At 41.1% G+C, this 20,502-nt stretch overlaps 1 protein-coding gene across 3 annotated transcripts in view; it reads left to right on the forward strand.

The window, feature by feature from the left end:
* Positions 1-20,502, forward strand: part of LOC113053224 (Krueppel-like factor 7) — a 52,483-nt gene that overhangs the window by 25,208 nt on the left and 6,773 nt on the right. For 2 of the 3 annotated variants that reach the window (XR_003277190.1, XM_026218076.1), the window contains exons 2-3: positions 3,375-3,987; positions 17,473-17,596. Coding sequence is in view for 1 of the 3 variants with exons in the window: in XM_026218076.1 (XP_026073861.1) it covers positions 3,375-3,987; positions 17,473-17,596 (737 nt within the window). In the remaining 2 variants the exon portion in view is untranslated. Of the gene's footprint in view, positions 1-3,374; positions 3,988-17,472; positions 17,597-18,683; positions 19,329-20,502 lie in introns of all 3 variants that reach the window. The other variant, XR_003277191.1, reaches the window with a different exon arrangement.

The following is a 20,502-nucleotide window of genomic DNA, read 5'->3' on the forward strand; positions in this document are numbered from 1 at the left end:
GATCCTGGAGGGAGGTCCTTATGGGCTATAAAGTTTCAGAACATTTCTTGAGGTTGATGGCGAGTTTGTGTCACTTGGCACAAATTGTCTCTAAGGGGTCCTGGGTAATTGTTGTGTCATTATGGAGGTAATCGTGCAGGAGCCATACCAGATCCCTAAAAAATACTTGAAATAATATAGATAAATGAACTTGGTGTGCAAACAGGCTAAAAGCCCTTCAATACATGAAGGACGCATATTCAGTCTTACAAGGGAATGTTATGGTCGTAAAAAGCTAATGGCCATGGTGGGATCACAGCACCCTGGGAAATTGTTATTAACACTGCAGGGTATGGAATGATGGCATATTATAGACAGCTTTCATCACCAGATCATTGACAATGCCTTTGCTCTACTGAACAAAACATTGCCAGAGTCGAGGACAGGTTTTGCAGGAAGCTACAACTGGCCTGTTCATATTTTTGCATGACATACAATCTTTAACATACGTCAAAGGACAATTTTCTTGGGTTCCTTTTAAATATAAATGGTTCTCGTGCTGACTAGGGTTTAAAAAAAAAGGTAATTGATGTTACATTATAGGTCTTTCAGATCAGCACATTGGTGGAAATAGAGGAAAAGTGAAGCTCTACTGGGTTCTTTGAAACATCAGTACATGGATGGAACTTACTGCGATTCTCCTGTTCTTGCTAAAAAAAATTACAAATAAAATATCTTAAACTAGCCTATGTTGGTTTGCTAGTGTTAGTTTAGCCAGCCTGTTTGCTGGTTTTAAAGGGATCTGGGAAACTTTTCAGTTGGTCATCGTAGAGGATCAGCATGGTGACCTGCTAAACCAACCAAACCCCAAATGCAATGCAGGCTGGGAAATCAGCTGAGAACATGCTTGCTGGTTTAAAATGTATTTTCCATCAGGGATGAAAAATCTATTGCATTAGACCCTAAAAAATATTTTTTAGCAGCAGATCTTCCTACAGTCCTAAAAAAAAGTGAAATAAATATATAAATACGGCACTTTTAACTCAAGTGTTGTTCTTAGCCACTACTTCTTACACTCATACAAGCACACAGATGCACACATACACACTTAGGCTTCCCATCAGCAAATTAACTGAATAAAGAGCCTCTCTTTGCTGGGTCGTTTGAGTGGCTAATTAGTCATCAGCGCATGCTGTGTAGGGAGAGAGAGGGAGAGAGAGAGAGAGAGGAGCGCAGGAGAGATCGGTTTTGCATCAAGAGGTAGAACTTCAAACGACATCTCATGGAAGCCAAAATGCTTAATTAAAATCTATTTGTATGAGCGAAAAATCATCATAATTTCAACCCCCAAAATAGAGAAGGGTCTGTTTTGTTAGATGAGGGTGTGGAGATATAAACACATTAGTTTAGATAATGTGCTGACTTTATTATCCAAGCAGAGAGCGGAGACCATGAGAGGAACCGACTCTGATATTGGCGATAATTTCCCCTTTGTGTCTAACTTGGACTGCTTCCACATTTGCTAATAACAGTTTTGCGATTCTACCCCTCGCCTCTCTCTCTCTCTGCCCGCTCTTTGTCTGACATTGCCTCTTAGTGCTGCCTGTGAACCCCCTGGCACTGCATTTATAATGTATGGAGCTCAGTGTGCACAATATACGCAGGGTATGAATGGGCTTTCTACACTAGCAGCTAGTACAAAAGAGTTGATTCACCTCATCTACATTTTCTTTACTTTTTTTTTTTGTTTATGTGGTTGCACAGATGCATGTGAAAATATAGTGTGGTTATGCCAAGCTCTTTTAACCCTCTGTCATCTCTTAATAGCATGTTGCTTTAAGCTGCATGACATAGAGAATTTATTTGTATGCTGCTCGGTTCTTATTAAGGCAGGTTGGGTATGTCCTCAGGGCATCTATTAAGTAATAAGGCCTACAAAATGCACAAGAATGGAATAATTCCAGAGGTGCATGATCTGTCTCAGTTGCTAAAATTCCTGCTCGCTAAAACATATCTAAAAAAGCTTCAGTTTATGGATAATTCATGCACTTTCCAGGTAGTGCTCAGAATCATAAATGAACACAGATCTCACAGGGAGAGCTTGCAGTGGTAAATTGTAGATGCTGCAGTGGACTGCATTTCAGTTATTTTAGTCTTTGTTGAAGGCTCTACTGTATTGCATAACATGCAATTGTAGCTATAGGATTTTTTTTTCTTTTTTTTTTGGTGTCACCACTGAGGTCAATGAAAGTGCACAGGAACCATTTGGCTTCAGGTTAATTGAATGGTCAATATTTCAGTGAAATCTTCTGATACGGTTTCTAACACTTCTGTTCTGTATTAGGTTTTATCTGTATTAGGTTTTAAACAGTAATTTCTGCTGTTTTATTTATATATATATATATTATATGTTATGCAGATTTGTTGTTGTTCTTACTGTTAATTACACAGTTTGTAATTAATCTACAATTAATCTCTTGTAAAACAAGCAATTTGGAATTTTTCAACTTTTTCATGAAAAGTGCATTCTTGCATGCATTTGTTTCAGACCCCCTAGAGGACCCCAGACACCAGTTTAAAAACTCCATGCGTATGCATATTTCAGTTCAGTAAAATTCCGTAAAAAGTGCAGTTTATCAGCAGAAAACAGATGCTATGCAAAATCTTCTTTTTGGAAGATTTATTTAGGTCTGAGGTAAAGATGACGACAGAATAAGTTAAGAGAGGGCATGTACAGCTACTATACGGTAATTTACTGCTGGCATGAAGTAAAGAGTTGGAAGGTTTACTCTACTGCTGTTTGAGTGTCAAAGTGCTTTTATTGCAACAGTGAACAGAACTCTTTAATATCCAAACTGGCCACTGTGACTGGGGAACAATAATGTTAAACCACTGAAAAAAAACTGCTGAGTGAGCAGTCAGTGAGCCATGATAGCGCTGTCTTTCTATTCCGTTCTCCCTCTGCCTGCCAAAGTATTCATCAGAGGAAAAACCTGAGTGAGGGGAAAGGTATCTTAAGTAATAAGACCATAATTTCTCGCTCAATAAGAACCGTACAACAAGCACTATGCTACATGGATAAATATTGCTCCCTCAACCACAGCAAAGTGAAATAATTCCACGGATATTCAGTTTCTCTTCCAGAAAATCTTTCCCCCTGGCTGACTTCAAAATGTTTCTTTCCAAAACTCTCTATGTAGCATATCTAGTCATTTACACCTTCCATAGTGTGACCGACTGAACCAATCCCAACTAGATATTTTGTTGTAGCACATTCAGCTGTAACCACAAGTGTTTTTTCAGATGGTTAGCATTCCCTCTTCGAACTTCACTGGACTTAAAGAGTATTCTGAAGCTTATTGTCTTACGTTTATGCATTTCTGTTTCTCCTGCAGACATGTCTTGAACTGGAGAGGTACCTACAGACGGAGCCCAAAAGGCTTTCGGAGCTCTTCGATGAGGAGCTCGACTGCCTCCTTACGCCAGCCTTCATGAAGGGAGATAGCGACGAGGACCTGCTGGATCCCCTGCTGCCCAGTTTATCTGATGAGCCCAGCCTGCCACCTCTGCTTGTATCCCTACCCAAAAACCTTCATGCCCCTGCCAACACCAAGAATTCCGAGGCAGGGCTGAAAGAAGCCAGCGGAGGGGTTAATCCTGCCCAGCTAAACGCAGTCACGTCCCTCACTCCACCTTCCTCTCCGGAACTGGGACGCCATCTTGTCAAGCCTACGCAGACTCTTACCGCCACAGCCGATGGCACGCTCACACTGAAATTGGTGGCCAAGAAAGTCGGTCTTGGAGCAGCAAAGCTGGTGGCGACACATTCGCTACCTTCACCACCAAACCGCGGCGGCACACAGAGTGACGGAGAGGGAGGACTGGGAACAGTAGGCGGAGGAGACATTCCGGAGAACAAAAAGAGGGTCCATCGTTGCCAGTTTAATGGCTGTAGGAAGGTTTACACAAAAAGCTCCCACCTAAAGGCACACCAGAGGACACATACAGGTGATTACCTGCACCAGTGATATCATGTGTTTTTTTCGCATTTAGCATCACATGTAGCATTTTTTACTTTCCTGGAGAAAGGTTTCAGGTATACCAAGTCTAACTCTGCATGTAATGAGATGACGTTTCAGAGTTTGGAAAATCTTCTTTGCCAAGCCTCTGATACTACAAAAGGGTCACAAGAGATCTTGTGGAGCTAACTCGATTTTTGCAGCACAACCCTACAGCAAGGTAGCTGATTTTCTCTCTCCTGCACCTTAATCTCAGACTAAAATGAACCCAGCCACACCATTCAAAAACCTGCCAGTGCAGTCAGTAATTGCAAGATGATTGATAGACTGACTGAGCTAAATCTCGTTTCCCAGCTAATTCGGGCTTGCACGCTCCGGTGCCGTCGTTTCTGCCCTCTCGCTGAACCTGAGAGCGTCTTGCACTCTGCCGTGGCCCCGAAACCTACTGTGAGAGTGGCCTCAATGCAGCATATCTGGTCCCTGTGGCCAGCTGTTGACTCGGCAGGTTCCTGTGAGCACTGGTGATGCTAATCACTTTTGGGCTGATTCTAGTGTATAGACGGCACTTTCACTTTTGAAGATGGGGGGCGGGGGATAAGCAGTAGCAGAAAAAAGGGGAAAATAAAACCCAGAAGAGACATTTTGGCTTGCTGGCTCATCACATTATGTGTTTATTACAAGACAGAATTATTATTTCAATTGGTTTAATCCTGTTTCTGTTTTTTGTTATTTTTTATTTCCATAGATTACTAAAACAGGGAGATTAAAATTTCAACAGGATTTAAGGGACGCGTACATGCTACAGGACCCTACACTAATATTTTCGCTCAGGAGCATTCAAAACTCTAAAAAGTGTATTAGAATGTTTCAAAATTTTGTAGACATAAGACATGCATACAACCTTTTTCCAAACTGCATATTTTAAGCTCACTTGAAATAATAATAAACAAACTGACTGATACCTTTAACATCTGAACATTTATAGGACAATTAACAAATCAGTAGTGTAAGGGAAACAGGTCAATTTAGCTCAAAGGGAATCATTTAAGATTTTAAAGGGAATTTGAACAGAATCACTGTTTCACGGCTGTTCACGGAGACGCGCCTGCGGTTCAGTGAACGAGCCGTTTAACATCAAATCTGCGCTGGATACTAATATCCAAACTATAGTGAAAACACTATCAATTAGCACAGTAACAAGATCGGCAGTTTAAGACATTAACTTGTAAGCACAAAACACAAGATACTTCTCTTTTCAATATGAATAAGGCTTTATTAGATAAATCTAAGACATATAAACTAATCTAACACATAAACGCACGCACACACACATTCACACAAGTTGCAGGAAGGTCGAAAGTTAGGGAAAGATGAGTTTAAGAGAATGGAAATATGGAATCCCAAGTTAACAGCAATACGTTAAATTGCATAAACATGAACAACCATCAATCACGTAATTAGCGCTCGCATTGAGTTCCTCAATGAGGTTAAAATTATATTAGATACACCAGTAAAGGTCACAGTCTGGAGGTAAAGTTACTTGCATCTCCTGTGAAGAAGGAGCCTCGGTGAAAGGGCTATCCCGAGGTCGTTGATTGGCTGGAAGTTCAGTCTCTGAAGTGACGTCTTGGGAAGCCCGTGGTTGTTGGGCGTTGGCTGAAAGTGCAGAGTCGTGTTCGCTGGTTGAAGTTGAATGGACGTTACAAAACTTAACTCAGAACACGAAACTTTCAAACGGAAAAGAAAAGAAATAAAGTTTGACGAGACTAGGTTGTGTTCCTTCTCATAGTAGCAGCAGGCAGGCACGCTGGAACCGCGCTCAAAGAACAATGATGACTACCGCATGGCTAGATGCTACAAGCTAAAGCTAGGTAGCAAAGCTACAAGCTAAAAGCTAAGAGCAGGCATGACTGATAGCACGAGCAAGGCTGGAACTAAAAGCCGACATGGCTAATAGCAGCAGCTAGACTAGAACTAAAAGCCAACTAAAAGCCGACTAAAAGCCGACATGGCTAATAGCAGCAGGCAGACTAAAAGCAAGGCATGACTAAAAAGCAAAATTACATCGTGTCCAAAGTATTTAAAACTTCCTGTTGGCCACCCCTCAAATGTTGCCTTGACCAATCAGATATGTTCTTGGGGTGGGTATCATAAATCATTTGTTTATCTTACCAAGCATGTGGTTCTTGCCTCACAGGGTCTAATTTTGGACATGATTCCTATAACATGATTATGATATATTTTACAAATAAATGATTGTCAGGACAATATCAAGCAAGAAAATGCGATCACACACATATCAAACACGACTATGTACCCTTCAGCTATACCATAGTTATTTAAAAAAAAACATACACAATAAGTGATTATAACATGATAGTCAAATGTGTGGGTTACACATAAATGAATATGGAGTGATGCGATGGACTGATTCATTTATGAGTCTTTTTGAGTTCATTCTGGTCCATAGATATGTACAAAAGAAGTTTCTTTGGCATTCTCTGGCAAAGGACTTTTCTGTGAAGATAGAGGTTTAAAGCCCTTCCCCCACCTTAGGAATTTCAGTCTGGTTCTGCTAGGTGGGGGGGGGGGGACTCTCTTGTAAGTGTGCAGTACTCTCATGGGTTTTCATGTGATGTCCAGCGTTGCATTTCAATTATGAACAACATAATTTGACAATCTCTTCTTCGAATTGAAATTGTAAATAATTGCTCTAGTGGTGTTCATGTTGAAAGCTGTTGCGTGAACAAGTTGGTTGGTCATCTTGTTTGGTTCTTGTGGCACTCGAACTGAGTTACGACTTCCTGAGGAATTCAGCTCATGTTTCAATGCACACAGCTCTGATAGACTCTTTGATTTGTCTGATTTGACTCATTTCTGCTACATATATCCCCCTTTCGATCGGCGAGGTGTTTAGGTGAAGACATCGTCGATCGCTGGAGAAACAAAGGCAGAAGAAGCAGACAAACACAGCAAACAGCAAGACAACACCTCCATGACAGTTACTGTACTGGTGCAGGCATCAGGTTATATAGGTACACGTGGTTAAGTTCAATTAGTCAATGTAGTTTAGCACATTGAGGATAGTTTAGATCGTCTTGGAAATTGTTTTTATTTTGATTCATCAATCAAATTTGTGGTTAACTTTGTTTGGTTCTTCTAGGTTGTCTTACTTTACATGTTTACCATTAGTTTTCTAGTAATTTCATTTTCAATTCAATGAATTGACCTATCATGCATGGAGCTCTCTGGCTTCCATTCAGTTTAGAGTGGCTGGCGGATATTAGGTGTTGCGAGTCAATCCTAATATCAGACCTTCGACCCTCGCAGGGTGTCTAGGCGTTTCACCTACTCAGGAAAGAGGGGAAGGAGAAGGATAGGTAAAAGAAGAACAAAACAAAACAAGGCTGCTGTGGGTTTTCCTAGCATGTGTTACAACTACTATTGAGCTAGGATGTCAGGTGCAGCTAGTGTGTCGTGAACCTTAACTTAGTGTCAGGTGTTCTACCTATTGTGAGGATGGCTGCACGTTTCTTCATGGTGGGTATGTGTAACTTTGTTACGCTAAAAGTTGGATATTCTACCTGTGGGAAGAATATGTTTGTTGACTGTGTTATCAGTAGATGTGTTTACCTCTGGGTGTAGGTAATGTTGTGTGTTACTGGTGTAGTGCATGTGTGGTCAGATCTGTTCAAATCTGTGTTGTCTCCCCCTTTTTCTAGCATGTCACTGAAGACTGGCTCTCAGCATCCTTGGCTTGGATGAGGGCATGTCCATGGTCTAATGAGGGGTCAGTCCAGCAAGGCAGGAAGTTCTTTAGCAGACAGTCGGAGGCAGTTTGGCATGGCTGTGTGAAGCTGAGTTGCAAAACTTGTCTCCTATGTTGCATTCTTCTTGTGATGCCTTCTGGCTGTAGCAGACTTTCTGACCTTCTGTGCTCTGGTGGTTGCTGTTGCACAGACAGGGAATGTGGTACTTGGAGTTGGAGTTCATTTGACAGTTTGTTAGTGACTGAGGTGATGTCCTTTAGTACCTCAGATTTTTCATCAACAGTTGGCCGTTAAAGACTTGTTCATTCTGGGTTGTTGTTGAACAGGTGCTTGTCATCTCTGATGTGGTGCACCAGGTGATCACCGGCCTTCCGTTCTGTCGCTGGTCACAGCGAGCACGACTCAACTTTGTGGTCATATGCATGTAAATTGTCTTGAAGGAACTCTCTTAGTTGTTCCATGACTTGTTCCGTGTCTTCTAATGGTAAGCGGTTATGTTCTTGTGCATACTCAGCACTGTGCATGTCTGAGTGGTGCTGAGGTGGGTTTTGTTGTCGCTTACCCACACGAGTTGCTCTTGGATGAGTCAGGTGATTACCTTTGGATATCTGGTTAGGTTTCCAGATGTTCTTATCCTTTTGGTTTCTTGAGAAACGTGGCTGGTCCCATGGACTTTTCCAGCAGTTGGGCTGAAAGCGGTCGTGGATATGGGCGTCACGTTCTCTGTGCTCTTGATGGAAGACTCTGGTGTTGTGATGCCACTGGGTGTCGTCCAGTGCAAGGCTTGAATCTTTGTTGACAGAGTTCAAGAGTGTGGATGTTTTGTTACCTTTCTTTGAGGCCAACTTCTGCTTGTTATAGGCCTTCTGTGTTAGGTCACGCAACTGTTGGATGGTCATGGAGTTCGGACAGGCCATGACACCTAGATGGTGACTGACTCCAGGGTGCAGATTCTTTAGGAAGAGGGTTTTGAAGTTCACATCCTCTTCAAGGTCAGAGTTGTTGTGTGCACCAAAGTAGGATTGTCGGAGTCTCTTGACGACCTTGTTTGGTTTCCAAGGCAGTTAACAGTCCATGTTCAGACTCTGGGTCTGTAAACTCTTTAATCAGGACCTCACGAAGTCGCTGGTAGTTTGACTTGGTTTGACTGGGCTGTCGATCTAGAAAGTTTCGTACCTCGGGACTGGACGTGGCTCTAAGGAGGTATAACCAGTCTCTGTCAGTCACATGAGGTCTCACTTCCAGGTGAAATTCGATATCTCGCAGGTAAGCTTGGATGTCGGGGCTCTCTGTGGAGTTCGGGTTGAACCTGCTGATGTTTTTAGACAGCTTGTTGAGGTCTTTGATTGTCATCCCGTGTGCAGCTTCAAGGCCTTGGACGGGAGGTTTTCTTTCGTTGGCAGGAAAGGGTTGTGTGGCGAAGGCAGGTGAGGTTTTGGGTTGTGGCCCTTCGCTCCTTTCGTCATATGCCAGTTCTTGGACGTGGGACTCTGCTCTGCTCAGCAGTGATGAGGCTAAGAGAGGTTTCTCTTTCCTTGGCTCTTGTTTGTGCTTGTAAGCATTTTGGAGTTCTTTTCTGACCATGTAGAGCTCATCGTTGGTATCATCTAGTTGTTGGGTCAGATTGTCCATTTCAGTTCTGTACCTTTCAAGGTGGTCTTTCAAAGCACTGATTTCAGAGTTCTTGTTTCTGATGTCTATCTTGGCTTTCTCCAGTAGCCGTTCGGCATACTGGAGTCTGTTTACCAGGTCTTTCTGAGCAGCCGTTGCATGTTGCTGGTCGAGCTGAGCTGCTGCCAGGGCTGCTTGGAGCTTCATAACTTGTTCTGTTGTATCCTGCTCCCTCTCGCTGGGTGCTTTGAGTTGATCTTGAACTTTCACTTCCAGCTTGTCTATGCGACGTTGAGCACGTGTCAGCTCCTCTTGAAGGTGGGTGATGTGCTTGTCGCTCAGTTTCAGCTGGGTTGTGAAGGCATAGCTTAGTGAGCTTGTGATCTTGACTAGCTCTTCGTGGTTGTTGTTCTGGCTTGAATCTTGTGTCAGGAATCTTCTCAGGATTAGGATTATTATTAAAAATAATAACAGTTCAAATGTCTTTGGAGTGAGGCTGTCTGTTATGCCTCTCAGCCAAACGTTCACATCTTCCCCATGGGAAATGGGGTCTGCAGTCTGCGGCATGTTGGCACGCTGGGGAGAAGAGAGACTGACACAGATCTGTGTGGAGTAAAAGCCTATGTGTGGTGGGACAACTAAGTGTTGTATCAGTGATTGTGAACCACTAGTGAAATGTGGTGATGACTGTGTTGGTCTCAGGGTGTCTAAGTAGACTAGAGATGCGAAGACTTTGTCACTCTAATGAGGAAGAGGAAAAGAGAGACAGAGGTGAAAAACAAATTCAAATGACAAGCAAAATTTCTGTTTTTCAAATGAGGAAAATTATTTTTCCAATTAAATGTTATCAAAAACATAAACAATATTATTATATTTCTTGCTTTGGACAAAAGAATACAATAATAATTCTGATATCTCTTTTCTTAGTCTGACAGGATTGACACCGTACACCTTTCAGTTGGACCTCTCACCAGGGAGTCAGCGAAGGCGACAGTTGCTCAACACGTATCTCTATTAAATTGATCGCAACGTTGGATGAGATGCTAAAACTTGGATTGCGTTTCCAAATGTAGGGAGGTTAGGAAGAACAAATGAGAGGATGATTACAATCAAATTCATAAGGATGATTCGTCGTCTTTGGCACGATTGTGTATTTACTTCACTTAGAATTGATTGATGGTTCTTACATGTCCTACAAATGTAAAAAGAGAAGAGGAAAGTAAAGGAGAGAGAGGACGGAGATGGTAAGTCTCAGTAGCGGTTATCTCAACTACAAGGAGAGCGTTGTGTTAGTTGCTGCACAACTAATCAAACAAAATAAACTTTAAGTGAAAGAGGGTTGTCTTTCTAATTTATTTGAACTCGTAGTGAGGGATAACAATGTCTCCTTTTAGGACTCAGGTTTGTCGTTCCCAGGCTAGGATACACAAAAGAAATGGTAAGAAATAGGAAAATTAAAAAAATTAATAAATGGGCAAAATATGCAAAAATGAAATTAAAAAGAGGAAATCAATAAGTAACACAATAGTGGTTAAGTGTATAACCAAAATAGGAAGAGGGGTAAAACGCATTCAAATAAGTAAAGGTCTGAATAGCATATATTCAGATGGGTAATAAATAAATTAGGAAGAATAAGTTTACTTAACTTCCAAAGTTCAAGGCTTATTCATTCCTAAAATAATTAAGACCAAAAGAGAATACTAGAAATAAAAGATCATATGAAATGATCTGAGAGGGAAATTTTAAATGATTCAAAATAAATTTAATGTTTCAATTAAATTTCAATTTGACAATTAATAATTGTGAGTCAGTATTTCCCTTTCTAGTAAAATGAAAATAAGTGGTCTAGTGAGAAAACAGAGCGATAAAAAGAAAGAGACTAACAAGTGTTAGTTAAGATGTTTAAAATGGTTAAATCACGTCAGCGTTGCCCAAACACACACTATTCATCCACTGGATTGTACTGCTAACGGCTAACCTTTGAGGCTAGTGGCTTTAGTATAGACTTCAATGTAAATGCAATGGTTTCGTTAGCTTAGCGACACCGCGGAGTTTGTGCGCTGCGCATGCACAGTTCAGAGTTGCTCCGGAAGTACGTTAGGCTTCCGGGTCACGGTCGTCACTATGGCAACCAAAACACATTCTAGTGGATTAGTACATGAATCGTTGCATTGTTGCAAATACAGTTAAGCATGTTACATGAAATGTCGGCTCATTTCAACACTGTACAAATAACAACACCGCCTTTCAGTTGGTTTTGCGATGTGGCACTTAAACTCTCAGTTTGTATAGAGTTAAATTTATCTTAATTCAAATAGCAGCTTCCTGCTGTAGTTAAGGGAACACAGTTATATCAATCTCAGCAATTTGAATCTCCGTGCCAGTTTTTCTGGACACAAACATAAAAGTTTTCCTTCGCTGTTGGTACACAGTTAAACTTTACTTGATCAAGCTTTTAAAACACTCCCATTCAAATTACTCTCGGACACACGCAGTGTTACGCGAGATTGCATTCACTTTGTGAACGGATACAAATGGGCAAACATTGTTCTCTAATGTTTAACGTTAACGTAGGGGAGTCGAATATCAAATTTGATTCGGCAGTGGAACACGCACTGGCAATCAAACTATATGAAATATGAATACGGGGACTTTGATAAATAGATTGAGGAACCCGCTCAAACTATTCTTTATTCACCGATTTATATCCCTTTTGAAACACTAACAGTTTAGCTCCGTTCAGCAAACAGTGACTGAGATAGCGTTTGAGACACTGGAACACGCAGTGAAATCGAATCAGCTATAAAACAAGGCATTACACAAATGAGGAACACGCTCAATTTCTACCTTATTGTACGATCTCAGATGTTTACTTTTAAGTTCACTTACTGCTGTTAACAAAGGGGAGACGGACTCGAGTTAAAGTCTCCTCTAGCTCCTTTCATTCAAGCGCGCGCTGCTTACGTCACGGGTCACACACACACCTACATACTCCGGTCTCGCAAGCTTTTCATCCGTCATTCCTTTAGCAAAATCAAAGATTAAATAACTTGGTTTATGCTCACAATTTAGGTTAAACTGCCCGCATTCTCCACCATTATAAATGTAAGGGAAACAGGTCAATTTAGCTCAAAGGGAATCATTTAAGATTTTAAAGGGAATTTGAACAGAATCACTGTTTCACGGCTGTTCACGGAGACGCGCCTGCGGTTCAGTGAACGAGCCGTTTAACATCAAATCTGCGCTGGATACTAATATCCAAACTATAGTGAAAACACTATCAATTAGCACAGTAACAAGATCGGCAGTTTAAGACATTAACTTGTAAGCACAAAACACAAGATACTTCTCTTTTCAATATGAATAAGGCTTTATTAGATAAATCTAAGACATATAAACTAATCTAACACATAAACGCACGCACACACACATTCACACAAGTTGCAGGAAGGTCGAAAGTTAGGGAAAGATGAGTTTAAGAGAATGGAAATATGGAATCCCAAGTTAACAGCAATACGTTAAATTGCATAAACATGAACAACCATCAATCACGTAATTAGCGCTCGCATTGAGTTCCTCAATGAGGTTAAAATTATATTAGATACACCAGTAAAGGTCACAGTCTGGAGGTAAAGTTACTTGCATCTCCTGTGAAGAAGGAGCCTCGGTGAAAGGGCTATCCCGAGGTCGTTGATTGGCTGGAAGTTCAGTCTCTGAAGTGACGTCTTGGGAAGCCCGTGGTTGTTGGGCGTTGGCTGAAAGTGCAGAGTCGTGTTCGCTGGTTGAAGTTGAATGGACGTTACAAAACTTAACTCAGAACACGAAACTTTCAAACGGAAAAGAAAAGAAATAAAGTTTGACGAGACTAGGTTGTGTTCCTTCTCATAGTAGCAGCAGGCAGGCACGCTGGAACCGCGCTCAAAGAACAATGATGACTACCGCATGGCTAGATGCTACAAGCTAAAGCTAGGTAGCAAAGCTACAAGCTAAAAGCTAAGAGCAGGCATGACTGATAGCACGAGCAAGGCTGGAACTAAAAGCCGACATGGCTAATAGCAGCAGCTAGACTAGAACTAAAAGCCAACTAAAAGCCGACTAAAAGCCGACATGGCTAATAGCAGCAGGCAGACTAAAAGCAAGGCATGACTAAAAAGCAAAATTACATCGTGTCCAAAGTATTTAAAACTTCCTGTTGGCCACCCCTCAAATGTTGCCTTGACCAATCAGATATGTTCTTGGGGTGGGTATCATAAATCATTTGTTTATCTTACCAAGCATGTGGTTCTTGCCTCACAGGGTCTAATTTTGGACATGATTCCTATAACATGATTATGATATATTTTACAAATAAATGATTGTCAGGACAATATCAAGCAAGAAAATGCGATCACACACATATCAAACACGACTATGTACCCTTCAGCTATACCATAGTTATTTAAAAAAAAACATACACAATAAGTGATTATAACATGATAGTCAAATGTGTGGGTTACACATAAATGAATATGGAGTGATGCGATGGACTGATTCATTTATGAGTCTTTTTGAGTTCATTCTGGTCCATAGATATGTACAAAAGAAGTTTCTTTGGCATTCTCTGGCAAAGGACTTTTCTGTGAAGATAGAGGTTTAAAGCCCTTCCCCCACCTTAGGAATTTCAGTCTGGTTCTGCTAGGTGGGGGGGGGGGGACTCTCTTGTAAGTGTGCAGTACTCTCATGGGTTTTCATGTGATGTCCAGCGTTGCATTTCAATTATGAACAACATAATTTGACAATCTCTTCTTCGAATTGAAATTGTAAATAATTGCTCTAGTGGTGTTCATGTTGAAAGCTGTTGCGTGAACAAGTTGGTTGGTCATCTTGTTTGGTTCTTGTGGCACTCGAACTGAGTTACGACTTCCTGAGGAATTCAGCTCATGTTTCAATGCACACAGCTCTGATAGACTCTTTGATTTGTCTGATTTGACTCATTTCTGCTACAGTAGTTCATGAAAGGTCAGAAATGAAAACGTGTATATCTGCTATCAGCACCACTTATTTTATTGCTGATTTTTCACATTTAAACTCAATCATTTATGCTCATATATTTGTAGAGCAGCTGTGGAGCCTAATGACATGGTCCTGCTTTGCCTTGTCGACAGTGTTTGCTGAAGTGAACGGCACATCCCCAAATGGGATTTGAAGAGTAAAAGTGGGTTAGAATGAGCCACTGGAGAAGACAAAATAAATGGATGATAATTGGGCACTAGGCCCTACCTCTGAAATCTAAACTTCAGAGACAATAATAGCTTACCACCACTCTGTCCTGAGGAAATGTAATTAAGCGCACCATACACACCTAGTGTGACACTGGTGCTAGGGAAGGAGCTTGCTGTTTTGGAGGGGGCTCGTTGCTAGGAGACTATATAAAAAAAAAAAAACAGTAATAGGTTGATTATTTGTGGCTGTAGACACCAATTGAAGCTCCAATATGCCAAATCAATCCCACCTTTCCCCTACCCTCTTTTGGTACAGTTGGGGTTGCCAGGCAACTACATCATGCATATCAAAAGCAAGCAATAATTGGTTGGTATTGCAGAGTGTCCATAGGTTGCATACTGACTGGATGGCTCTTGCTCTCTCCCTTCTCTCCTTTTAACACTCTCTCTACCTCTCTTGGCTGGTTGCTAGGCGACTCCATTTTGCATCCTTGACTCTCCAAGTTATAATTGGCCTGTGTTATGGTTGCCATGGTTGCAGGTCCAAGCCTTGCCTCGCTGCTGTCAGACAGGAAGAGGGGGAGTAAGTGGGCTACGGCATAAAGAGGGAGCGAGCATGAGGGGGGTCTTTGGCCAATTATTGTGAATGTAGTGCGAAACGTTTGCCGTCTCACACCTGCGGCCCCGCCACTCTCCAAATGACACAGAGATGCTCTTTCTGTGCACTTGTAGCAGTCACAGACATGAGAGCAGATGTGGCGATATTTTCTCCAACTGATTTTATAAATTGAAAGAGCTCAAGGACAGGCAAACATAATAAAATAAACCTCAAGGCACTTTGACCTGCTGTTTGTTTGTGCTCGTCTTGCCTGGCAAAGAAAGATGAGATGTCAAAGAAGACATGCTACTTATTTGCAGTATTCCCAGAGGTGAACTAGTTGAAAAAAAAGGCCAAGCATGTTGTATTACATTTAAAAATACTCTTCTCTGTCTTCGAAAGTCAAGAAATATGTCTATGGGAGATGGAAAGAGGAACTGGTCAGACGTATTGGAGACGTTTTCCTCATCCCCGCTGCCATGTCATTCTTTACTTTGTCTTGCATCATAAGAGAATTCCAGGACCGACCAAGCGATGTAGTGGTAAACCCGCCGTTATGTCATCCTTTACCTCATCTTGCATCATAAATCTAAAAACCGAGATGGGATAAATAGATAAAAAGACTTTGATTTCATTACAGCAATATGTATGCTCATATCAACTGCAAATATTGCAAAAGCGAATACCTTCCATTTTCTCCACCTCTTATTGGGTCATATTTTCCTTACAAAAAAAAAAAAAGGAAAGGAAAAGAAAAGGAAAGGAAAAAGGAAAATAACAGCCTGTAATCATTTCCATTCCTCTCTATGATTTTCTTTGCCAGTGTCCAGATACAGTCATGGAGGTCCAGGCACATCCTTGCCGAAAGACTAGCATAGAACAGAATGAACTTATATGCTGGTCAAGAGTAGTTTAGACTGGCTAGTTTGGTCTTTCAAGTAAATTGGTTTAGTAAGATTTTTTTGAAGACTTATTCATTTTCGATAATCAAGAACCAAAAATCTAGCCGTCTGTCTATTTATCCATCTGTGCGTCCAGCTATCTGTATAGCCATTTGTCTATCTGTCTGGACTTCCTATCCAAGTCCATCTTAGCAATCAACTACAAACACCATAGAAATGCAATAGAAACCACTTAGAAAATCAGAGCAGCCTCCTAGTAATGCCTGAACAACCACTCACAATGCCCTAGAAACCTACCTACTTTGTCTGACTGACTGTAATAAATGTAATAAATATATGAAACTTTCAGACAAGGCTTTGTCAAGCTAACATCATGTCTTGAAAAACATAACGCAACTAACTAACCCTAACGCAACGATTAAACGTAACCTAATATCATGTATTTTCATTTAAGAAATAAATTCCCAACTTGGTGGTGATCCTAGTTTAGAACCATGGTCGGTATCAATTCAGTGAAAAGCTATTTCCAATTGGGCAACTTCAACATTAATGAAGCTTTACTGTAGTTAGAAAGATTGGTGCACACATTGTTTGCTGGAGAAGCTAGCAGCTCTTGTGCTGTGAATATGGCATTGTTTCCCATTAAGTGTCATTAAGACCCCAATTATCATTACCACCTCCAGATCTGAATCAGTGCCATCGACAGCCTCCCCATTCCCACCCAGGCCCCGGGCTGAAGCCCATGCTGTTCCCCAGGAACACTGCAACTGTGCTGGGACACTCTCTTCGGTGGTTGGAATCCCCCTTCCTCCCTCACTCAAGGCCATATTTTAAATCTATGCCATAAAAAGTACAGCGTGTGGAACAATTGGTATCTCCTTTCTTATCTGTTTAACTTCATTTGAATTTCAGAGCTCACTGGGAGGGTGGAGAACATTTAGCACAAATGGCTTCATTTTGCATACTTGACTTTGGGTTATGAATTCGTTCTGTTATGGTGGCTGAGCACATTTAGGCAGCCCCTCATTGATTTAAAAAAAGATGGAAAATGACCGTTGATCGATTTCTCAATCTGATCAATTTCTGTGTCTGAAAACGATCACCTCCATATATTGACTGAGAAGGCAGCATTTTTCAAATGTCGATGACTAGGAATGCAGGAGGTATGTGCTACAGAGATGCAATGGGTCGACTGGGAGATAAAGTGAGCGATCTGATTGGTTGGCTTGGATATGTGATTGAGAGAAACAGTAATGAATGATGGATATAATGGAACTGCTGATGGTGCTTACAGTAGCACAGCGTCTGCCTCACTCCAGAGGTGCACCATCTGTGAACAGGTGTGTGTGAATGGCGAAGCAGGGATTAAGTGATGTGTGTTTGTGCATGCAGGTGAGAAGCCTTACAAATGCTCCTGGGAAGGTTGTGAATGGCGTTTCGCACGAAGCGACGAACTGACGAGGCACTACCGCAAGCACACTGGTGCCAAACCTTTCAAGTGCAACCATTGCGACAGGTAAGAGACACACTGCAAAAGCTGCAAAGCTTGCTCACAATAAATGTATGCACATATTTAACCCCTTTTAGTTCTTTAACATCCCCACACACACACATTCAAGCACGCCAGTCCACAGTCCTCGAGCGCCCATAAACAAATTCCTCAAGTTATGAGACCACAAGACTAAACTCTCTCCCTTAAAAAGAACCTATCGCCCGCTCCTTTTGCTTTTATTTTCTCAAATTCTCTATGATGGCACGCACATAGCAGTACTGCATTGGGCTCATTGGAATTTAGTGCAGGCCCAGTTCCCTGCTGAATAACTTATTCACAGTCTGGTCCTGTGATACCCATTACCAAATTACTGCGAATATCTCATTCTCACATTCTGTTCCACTTTCCTCCATCCTCCCATCAGTACAGCGTATACCCACACTGTGGGTTAAGTGCAGGGAGAAAAAGTAGTTGAAGGCATGGGTGCGCATTCCAAAGTAAGATAGTTATACAACAGTCATTTTAAAGAGCTGGGGAGGAACAAGATAAGATGGATGTATGTAGGGCTCTGGCGGAGAGACACAGCATATTTGATGTTTTGTTTTTGTTTTGTTTTTTGAAACATCAGCACACAGTAAGTGTTTTTTGTAGGATGTTTTATAGAATAACTAACCACAATTTTTATACTATTAGAAATTAATTGATATTACAATTCTGGTAAATACAACAAGCCAACAATTATTTTGAATTTTATTGTGGATAAATGATCAATTAAATGTATTTTTTCTAAAGAAATAAAAAAAAATGAAACTGTTCAAAATACTTTTAGTATGTACTTTTAACTTTCACCAACCTCATTAATTATTTAAACAATTTTTCCACACCTTTTGACCACTGAATGTTCTTCATGATATAATAACATAATATTTGCACTCCCAAAGAACAAATGTCTTGCTAACAAAATATTTCATAGCTGAACATACAATAAACACAGTTACATTAAACATGAGACATAGAGGAAGGCATGGAAATAATGAACACAAAAAAGAACACACGCCTTAAAAGTCAGGAAATCACAAGTTTTAATTTCCCTTATATTTCATATTTCTAGGTTGTCCATGACTGTGGGATCCCTGTTTAAATCGTAAGGGCTGTAATTCAGGGCACACACACACACTGCCGAAGCAATGTGGTGAACATGTGCTTGCGTGTGTGTATTGGTGATAAAGAGGTGAAGAGACACAGGAACAGCAAAGAAAAAGAGAGATTTGCATTAGCATGGGGAGAAAGAGTGATAGGCTGTCAGGTGACAGTATTAGGAAGATGTCACTCGGGCCTGGCATGTGGGCAGCAATTACACAGTGGAGGCTGCGTGCCCACTGAGCCAGCTCCAGGTGGAAGCACAATTAGACACGGCTCCCTATCTCGCCGCCGGCATCAAACCAACCTCGCTGCAGCCTTTAGAAAGTTGTCCATTGAACATTTCTCTGCTGCTCCATCACAATGAAGCCTCGCTGATCCCAGTGGATGAGTTACGGCTGGGAAGGCCTCTGTTCTGCAGACTGCTGCTGACACCTGAACAGCGACATTTTCCCTCAGGCGCAGCAGAGCACGTGAACTCTCTGGGGGAAGGCATGGGGAAATCTGTGTCCCTACACTCATTACTCAGTGTTTGGCAGCTATTGCTTGACAAAAGGAGGAGGAGCCAGCTTGGATAAGCAAATCTACATTGGCAATTCTTTCTCCCTCATGTCAGGTATAAACAAAAGCATCTTCTGAATTTGGAGTCAATTAAGCAATTTAGCTCCACTGCTGAATCCCCAACACATAGATTCCCATCATTACCAGGGAAGCATTTATAAACTGAGCACTCCTGTTTCTTGCTTTTAATACTAAACCTTGAAGAATCTCTTTGAGTGGCACATCCATTTTTAGTTGTGCATTGCATTATGAGCGCATAAAGAGTGGAAAAAGTATTACAAGTGTGAACAGCAATGCTGCTGGAATCTAAAAAGTGACCTTGTGCTGCATTATTGCTCTTCACTGGGACAACAATCAAGATTAATGTGTAGGAATGACAGGAGGAGGCAATACCATGCAGTCTGATGGCAGGAAGGATGCCCAGTTGAATCTGGATGAAATAAGCCAGGGGCTTAAGGTGATTCAGAGTGCACCCTGTTGAAAGGATGTGCAAAATTGCCTATTATAATCTTCAATTTTGCAACGGTCCTCTTCTTTGGTCCTGCTTCCAGTCAGTTCAGGGTGAGTCCTGTAACAGAGTTGAGCTTCCAGATCAGTTTGCCACCTGTACTGCCAAAACATGTGAAATGGTGATGGTATCATTACAATTGAGATGAATAGCTAGATACAGATTTTATTTAACTTGTTAGCTTAATAAACAAAAGCAGTTGCAGACATGTGGTAACCTTCTTATAGCATAGCATAGAATAGAATAGAATAGAATAGATCAGCACACAATGGAGCATTTCTTCTACAATTTATGGTATAGTGCCAGACATTTGCAACCGTCTTAAGTTACATCGATGGTCCCTCTGGGTCAACCTGAGGTTAAAAGTCTTGCTCAAGGCCATTACAGTGATAGTTCAAGGATTAACCCTTGCAGGGCTAAACCCACAACCTTTTAGTTCAACTTAAATTATCTATGCCTTTTAAAGTGACATTTCACATGTTCAAATTACATGTTCTGTCATCATTTACTCACTCTTATATTGTTCCAAAACTGTACAAGTTGATGTCCTAAAATTACTAAAACTAAAAGAAAGATAAATGAAAGCTAATTATAAAAATAAAAACCAACTGAAAATGCTAATAAATATTGTAATAGTATATAAATAATACTAAAATAACAATGGCTCCAAAAATGACTCCATAGACCTTAACTACATCCGTATGTGAAGTCTTCTGAAGCC

Source organism: Carassius auratus, chromosome 34 (assembly GCF_003368295.1).
Source record: "Carassius auratus strain Wakin chromosome 34, ASM336829v1, whole genome shotgun sequence".
Classification (NCBI taxonomy): Eukaryota; Metazoa; Chordata; class Actinopteri; order Cypriniformes; family Cyprinidae; genus Carassius; species Carassius auratus.